The following is a 7,523-nucleotide window of genomic DNA, read 5'->3' as shown; positions in this document are numbered from 1 at the left end:
GGCCCACATGTGTCCTTTCAAAGTAAGAGCCTGTAGAATAGATGTTTCCTTTCAAAATAAGAACATTAAAAGAAATGATCCCCTTCAAAATAAGAGTGTGTAGAATAAATATTTGTCTTCGTAATAAGAGTGTGTAGACAAGAGGTTTGCTTTCAAAGTAAGACCATGTAAAATTGAGTTTTGCTTTCAAAATAAGTGCATGTAAAATAAATGATTCAAAGTAAAAGTGTGTAGAATAAATGCTTGCTTTTAAAATAAGAACAGAGGCTTGTTTTCAAAATAAGAGCATGTACAATAGAGGTTTGCTTTCAAAATAAAAGCATGTAGAATAGATGACTCCTTTCAAAGTAAGAGTGTGTGGAGTAGATGTTTGCTTTGAAAATAAGAGCATGTAGAATATATGATTCCTTTCAAAATAAGAGCATGTAAAAGAAATGATCCCCCTCAAAATAAGAGTGTGTAGAATAAATGTTTGCTTTCAAAATAAGAACAGATGCTTGTTTTCAAAAGAAGGGCATGTACAATAGAGGGTTGCTTTCAAAATAAGAGTATGTAGAATAGATGACTCCTTTCAAAGCAAGAGTGTGTGGAATAGATGTTTGCTTTCAAAATAAGAGCGTGTAGAATATAGGATTCCTTTCAAAATAAGTGCATGTAAAATAAATGATTCCTTTCAAAGTAAAAGTGTGTAGAATAAATGCTTGCTTTCAAAATAAGAACAGAGGCTTGTTTTCAAAATAAGAGCATGTACAATAGAGGTTTGCTTTCAAAATAAAAGCATGTAGAATAGAGGTTTGCTTTCAAAATAAAAGCATGTAGAATAGAGGTTTGCTTTCAAAATAAGAGAGTGTAGAATAGATTATTCCTTTCAAAACAAGAGTGTGCATAATAAATGTTTCCTTGAGTGTGTGCAAGGGACTGATCTAAAGCACATGTGCAACAGACAAAAAGACATGATTTTATTTTGTTTTATTTTATTTCTTTTTTTTTATTTCTTTTGGATTTATTTTTTTAAATAATGACCCAGCACAATAAGTGACATAAATATTTACAAAATGACATCAGAAAATTTAAAACACATTCTCATACAATGCAGTGTAATAGAAGTGGTACTATTTGTAATAGTTGAATTAGTAGTAGTAGTAGTAGTAGTAGTAGTAGAAGTAGTAGTAGCAGTAGTAGTAGTAGTAGTAGTAGTAGTGGTGGTGGTAGTAATAGTAGTAGGAGTAGGAGTAGTAGTAGTAGTATAAGTAGTAGTAGTAGTAGTATAAGTAGTAGTAGTAGTAGTAGTAGTAGTAGTAGTAGTAGCTCACTAGAAAGACTAATGTATGACTAATTGTTTGATTTCTGATTAGAAGCTGCAAATGCAGATAGAAGTAACCTAGTAGTTCTAGTAGTAGTAGTAGTAGTAGTAGTCATAGTATAGTCTGGTTCCTGATTATTTATTTTATTACATATTAGTATTAGCACCATAAGAGTAGTAGTAGTAGTTGTAGCAGTAGTAGTAGTAGTAGTAGTAGTAGTAGTAGTGTCCTTTCTTAAGTCTAGTTGCTTGTAGTTAGGTGCACAGATGGGTGGTGGTGGTACCAGTAGTAACAGCAGTAGTAGTAGTAGTAGTAGGAGGAGGAGGAGTAATAATAGGAGTAGTAGTAGCAGTGGTAGTAGTGGTGGTAATAGTAGTAGTAGTAGTAGTAGTAGTAGTATTAGTAGTAGTAGAGTCCATTCTTAAGCCATGTCCCTGGTGGTCAGGTGCGTACACAGCAGGGGCAGCAGGAGTGTGCACATGACGAGCGGCACCACCAAGAGGACGAGCACTGGTACAGGCGGGTCCCGGATCCTCCCGCACTCTGAGAAATAAGTCTGATGCACGTCCATGAAGAAGTCGTCCACCAGCGTCCCCACTCCACTGCACCAGGTAGAGCGCGCCTCGCTGTCCACACACAACTTCAGGGCGTTATAGGAACTGCAGGAGAAACACAAGGACATTTTCTCAAGATGAAGAGGGAATTCTACTTTGACTCAAAATAATGTGGGGAAATATTGTTTTAAGGAGTAAATAGTGTTGATAATGTGCAGCTCATGTCATCAACATTCCTGAGGGCTGTGATGGTAACTGTCGGCTCTGCTCTGTCTGAAGCTCTGTTACTCAAGTTACACTTTAATCTGAGTTTTATTTTAACACAACTGTTTTTCAGTTCTTCACTCCTAAACAATCAAACTCCTAAACAGGACCACGAACGCTCGTATTGACCTCAAGAAAATGTGCTGTTTTAAATCCATTTTGTATTTTTTTCTGGAGATTTCTGAAGATAAAAAAAAAACGTTTTTGTGTGTGCATCGTGTCACCGTGGCAACTGGTGAACATTTCACCAACAGAGATACAGGTGATACACCCCCAGCGTGATGTCACCGCAAAGTATCGATTGGTTAGTGCTCTCACCCACCAACCCAAAGATTAGTGGTTCAAACACTTCTCAGAATAATTTATGTTATTAGCTTCTTTTGTCAGACCAAGGGTTAGTTTTCATCCTGACAGTTTGTTCTGTTCCCTGTGCTCTTCCTCAGAGTCTCGTGATGTTTCTGTGATGTGTCGCTCAGCTGATTTAAACAGGTTTTGGTGCTGTATCCTTCCAGAGGAGGCAGGACGACAGGGCCACACAGCTGGGATACTGTCCTGTACGGGTGTAATGGTTCATGTATTCGTGCTGAACAGTTTCGGTGCAGGACATTGGGTTCGGTGCAGGGCTGTGGGAGTGAGTTTTCACAGTTTGTTTGTGTTCACATTCAACTAAAACATGTGCAGCTACACAGAAGACTCGTCCATGATTGGGGCAGTGTTTCCCGCAGCAATTGACAAAAATTGCCCCCCGTCTTGAACCACATGAATCCTCGCAAAACTACAGTCAAAGCGTCCCAGTCCTCACTTTCACCTTTCGTCGGCACGAAATCCCCGCCCCCCATTGACACTGTAAATGTAGCAGACGTGCACTTACTGCAAACACTGTGGACAAGTACATTTTTCAGGTCAAAATTATGAAGAGAGTGCTGCACTATGTGAACATAGCGACTTGTCAAAACCTGATCCTGTCAGATCTCAGAAGCTCAGCAGGGCCGGGCCTGGTTAGTACTTGGATGGGAGACTGCTGGGAAAATCAGGTGCTACAGGGGGGCACCAGTCACACACACACACCCTACACACACACACACACACACACACACACACAAAAACAAAACTGTCATTGTGGCAAGGCAAGGCACTTCACCCACATGGCCTAGTATGAAAGTGGAGTGTGTGTGAGTGATTATTTTTATTTATTTATTTATTTGGGCCACAGGTATATTTTGACATTAATTCACAGACAGTCATATTTAACACACACAGACCGAAAAGGTGCAGGCTGAAGCTTAAGTTTATTCTGCCCTTTACCCTATATTCCTTTGTCAGAGCTTCATCTTAACATCAGTTCATCTTCATAAATACAGCAAGAGGAAACAAACTAATCAGTAACAGTACAACAAAGTCCTACAGCACAAACTAAGTATCCTAATTTCATGTATCTGTCCAGAGTTAAACATTTAAACTTCTTTATAAAGTGAAAGAGCGTGGGGCACAGTTTGAGGTTTTCTGTCCAGTTGTTCCAGAGCTCCAGCCCTTTAACAGATTTACAAAATTTCATAATGTTTGTTCTGACTTTCTTTTTAATAAACATGGTCGTGCCTCTGAGCTCATATTGTGATGGTGGTGATCAGAGTGGCTGATGGCACCGATTGGCAGCCACACTTCAGTCAGTCTGCCCCAGGACAGATGTGGCTACAATAGTATCTTACCACCACCGGGTCTGGAGTGAATGAATAATGCTCTGTAAAGCGTCTTTGTGACAAATGTCTATGAAAAAGCACTATATCAATAAAAAACTTACTTACTTACTTTACTTTTTGAAAAGTATCGCTGCACATCAGACTATAACATTAGTTTTTATTTTTTACATCTGGACCAAAATGATGACGCAACACTGTAGAATCTTATGTGTATCAATGATTAAGAAAATAAAACCGGAGAAGGAAGTGCGTCCGTCAAAGTGGGAGTGTACCGGCGGATAATGGGGGTTGAAAATAATAAAACAACTCTGAAGAATACAACTTAAGAGCGTCAACCAGAAGAAAGAGAACAGGTCCACTTTAATATTCATGTCGTCCTGAGATCTCCTGACCACCGAGCCACTGGGACGTGTTTATAAATGAAACAAAACCACCCAACCCCGGTCAGGAGTTCAGACTGTGAGTGTAAATGTGACAGTGTTACCTTTTGACGTGAGGCCACACGCAGTCCTGAGTGTATCTGTGCTCCGAACGCTCCAGGCTCAGGTTAAACTCCGACCGACACAGGACCAGTTTGGACTCAAAGAGAGGACGGTCACACGGCTGGATCACCAGCTTAGAGCCCGAGCCACAAACACCTGAAAGAGAGAAAGAGAGAGACCGTGAGAGAGAGGAGAGAGAAGAAGGCATGTTAGAGAGGAGGATCAGAGAGAGAGAGAGTATGAGAGGGGAGAGGAGAGAGAGATAGGGGTAAAAAAAAGAGGTGGGGGATAGTGAGAGAGCCATAGTGAGGGTTAGAGAGAGAGGAGAGGGAGAGAGATAAAATGATGGAGAGAGAGATAGGGGTAAAGAGAGAGGTAAAGGAAAGGGGGGGGCAGAGAGAGATAGTGATTGGTAAAGAGAGGAGAGAGGGATAGGGAGTGGTAGCGAGAGATGAGAGAAAGAGTGAGAGAGAGATAGAAGAGAGAGAGCCATAGTGAGGGTTTGAGAGAGAGAGGAGAGGAAAAGAGATAAAGAGGTGGAGAGAAAGATAGGGGTAAAGAGAAAGGTAAGGGGGGGGGGGGGGGGGGGGGTAGAGAGAGAGAGAGAAGGATTGGTAAAGACAGAGGAGAGAGGGGTAGAGAGAGGAGAGAAAAAGCGAGAGATAGGGAGGAGTAGAGAGATAGAGGAGAGAGAGATGGTGGTAAAGAGAGAGGTAGAGTAGAGGGTGGAGGGTGAGAGAGAGAGAGAGAGAGATAGGAGATTGTTAGAGAGATAGGAAGGAGTAGAGAGTAAGGAGAGAAAGAGCAAGGGATAGGGAAGAGAGAGAGATAGAGGAGAGAGAGCCAAAGTGAGGGTTAGAGAGAGAGAGGAGAGAGAGAGAGATTAAGTGTTAGTGAGAGAGACAGGGGTAAAGAGAGAGGTAGAGGAAGGGGGGGAGGGGGGTGTAGAGAGAGAAAGAGAGGAGACAGTGAGAGAGATAGGGATTGGTAAAAATAGAGGAGAGAGAGAGATAAGGAGGGGTAGAGAGGAGAGAAAGAGAGATAGTGTTTGGTAAAAAGAGCGGAGAGAAAAAGAGAGAGAGAGGGAGGGATAGAGATAGAGGAATGAGAGATGGGGAGGAGTAGAGAAAGAGATAGAGAAATGTAAAAGAGAGTAGTGGTAGAGGAGAGAGAGATGTGGTAAAGAGAGCGGTAAAGGAAAGGGGAGGTAGAGAGAGAGAAAGAGGAGACAGAGAGAGAGATAGGGATTGGAAAAGATAGAGGATGGAGGAGAGACAGCATGGAGAGAGACAGAGAAGAGAGAGACAGGGCATTGTAGAGGTAGAGGAGAGAGACATAGAGTAGTAGTAGGTAAACAGAGGAGAGAGAGAGAGAGATGGGGATTGTAAAGATAGAGAAGAGAGAGAGAGCTAGGGAGTGGTAGAAAGATAGGAGAGAAAGGACGAGAGATAGGGAGGAGAGAGAGCCATAGTGAGGGTTAGAGAGAGAGGAGAGGGAGAGAGATAAAGCAGAAATGGGGATAAAGAGAGAGACATAGGGATCATAAAGATAGAGGAGAGAGAGAGATGGGAAGGGGGGAGAAAAAGAGAGAGAAATGGAGGGGTAGAGAGATACAGGAGAGACAGTATGGTGTGTAGAGATAAAGGAGAGAGAGACATAGGGATAGATAGAGTTCATTATCAGAGAGAGGAGAGAGAGAGAGAGAGAGAGATAGGGATTAGCAGAGAAAGAGAGAGAGAGAGATATGGAGGGGTAGAGAGGAGAGAGACAGAGTTTAGTATCTGAGAAAGAGGAAAGAGAGTGAGAGATAGAGGAGAGAAAGAGACGGGTCAGTGTAGAGGTAGAGAAGAGAGAGAGGGGGATTGGCAGAGAGAGAGAAAGAGTTCAGTATCTGAGAGAGAGGAGAGAGATTAACAGAGAAAGAGAGAGAGAGACAGTATATGAAAGGGAAAAGAGGAGAAAGAGAGAGAGAGAGAGATTACCAGAGAAAGAGAAAGAAACAGTATATGAAAGGGAAAAGAGCTAGAGAGAGAGAGAGAGAGAGAGATTACTAGAGAAAGAGAGAGAGACACAATATATGAAAGGGAAAAGAGGAGAGAGAGAGAGAGATTAGCAGAGAAAGAGAGAGAGACACAGTATATGAAAGGGAAAAGAGGAGAGAGAGAGAGATTACTAGAGAAAGAGAGAGAGACACAGTATATGAAAGGGAAAAGAGGAGAGAGAGAGAGATTACTAGAGAAAGAGAGAGAGAGACACTATATGAAAGGGAAAAGAGGAGAGAGAGAGATTAGCAGAGAAAGAGAGAGACACAGTATATGAAAGGAAAAGAGGCTAGAGAGAGAGAGAGAGAGAGAGATTACTAGAGAAAGAGAGAGAGAGACAGTATATGAAAGGGAAAAGAGAAGAGAGAGAGAGAGAGTTGAGTATCGGAGAGGAAGAGGACAGGGGTGATGCTTGAGTCTCACCCGAGCAGAGGAAGAGGAGCAGCACCCAAGGGACCAGCAGCAACATCTGTGGAGACATTCACCCAAAAAATAATAAATAAATAAAATAAAAATAAAACAACTACAAATACAGAAAAAATGAATCGATTATGAGAACAAACAGTGATTCCACTTCCTCTCTTCTCTCTCTCTTTAGTTTTCTCTCTCGACTCTTACTCTGTTACTGCATTACATCATCAAATACTGTTTATGTGGAAAAAAAAAAAAAAAAAAGAAGAAGGAAAAAAATGTGTGTTTTACCATGAAATCTCCAAAAAGGTCAATTCACAAATGTGGAATCTGTTCATTTTTATGAGTGACAAGAGCCAAAAACTCACAGTACGACGACACAAATTGATATTTTAAGAAGATTTATTTGAGCTGTTGTGTGTGTTTAATTATTACGACTCTTGTGTAGAAGGTAAACGACGTCTGAAACAAATCTTGTGTATGTAACCCAGGTGACAAATATTTCCACATCACGTTTTTTTTGTTTTTTTCCGTGTATTTGTGGAGTTTCAGACGTCGTTTACCTTCTACACAAGAGTCGTAATAATTAAACACACACAACAGCTCAAATAAATCTTCTTAAAATATCAATTTGTGTCGTCGTACTGTGAGTTTTTGGCTCTTGTCACTCATAAAAATGAACAGATTCCACATTTGTGATTGACCTTTTTGGAGATTTCATGGTAAAACACACATTTTTTTCCTTCTTTTTTTTTTTTTTTTTCCACAT

The 7,523-nt window shown here is 41.0% G+C and overlaps 1 protein-coding gene across 1 annotated transcript in view; it reads right to left on the bottom strand.

Moving 5' to 3' along the window:
• Positions 1 to 678: 678 nt before the first annotated feature.
• The window catches only part of LOC110175848 (receptor activity-modifying protein 1-like), a 29,414-nt gene continuing 22,569 nt past the window's right edge, over positions 679 to 7,523 (bottom strand). The window contains exons 2-4 of the mRNA XM_055153405.1: positions 6,767 to 6,812; positions 4,304 to 4,457; positions 679 to 1,963 (exon numbers count right to left, since the gene is read on the bottom strand). Coding sequence (XP_055009380.1) covers positions 1,726 to 1,963; positions 4,304 to 4,457; positions 6,767 to 6,812 — 438 coding nt within the window. The 3' untranslated portion in view covers positions 679 to 1,725. The remainder of the gene's footprint in view (positions 1,964 to 4,303; positions 4,458 to 6,766; positions 6,813 to 7,523) is intronic.

Source organism: Boleophthalmus pectinirostris, unplaced genomic scaffold, assembly GCF_026225935.1.
Source record: "Boleophthalmus pectinirostris isolate CB_2022bp ecotype Guang Dong unplaced genomic scaffold, ASM2622593v1 HiC_scaffold_1, whole genome shotgun sequence".
Taxonomy (NCBI): Eukaryota; Metazoa; Chordata; class Actinopteri; order Gobiiformes; family Gobiidae; genus Boleophthalmus; species Boleophthalmus pectinirostris.
This window is presented reverse-complemented; position numbering and strand designations above follow the sequence as displayed.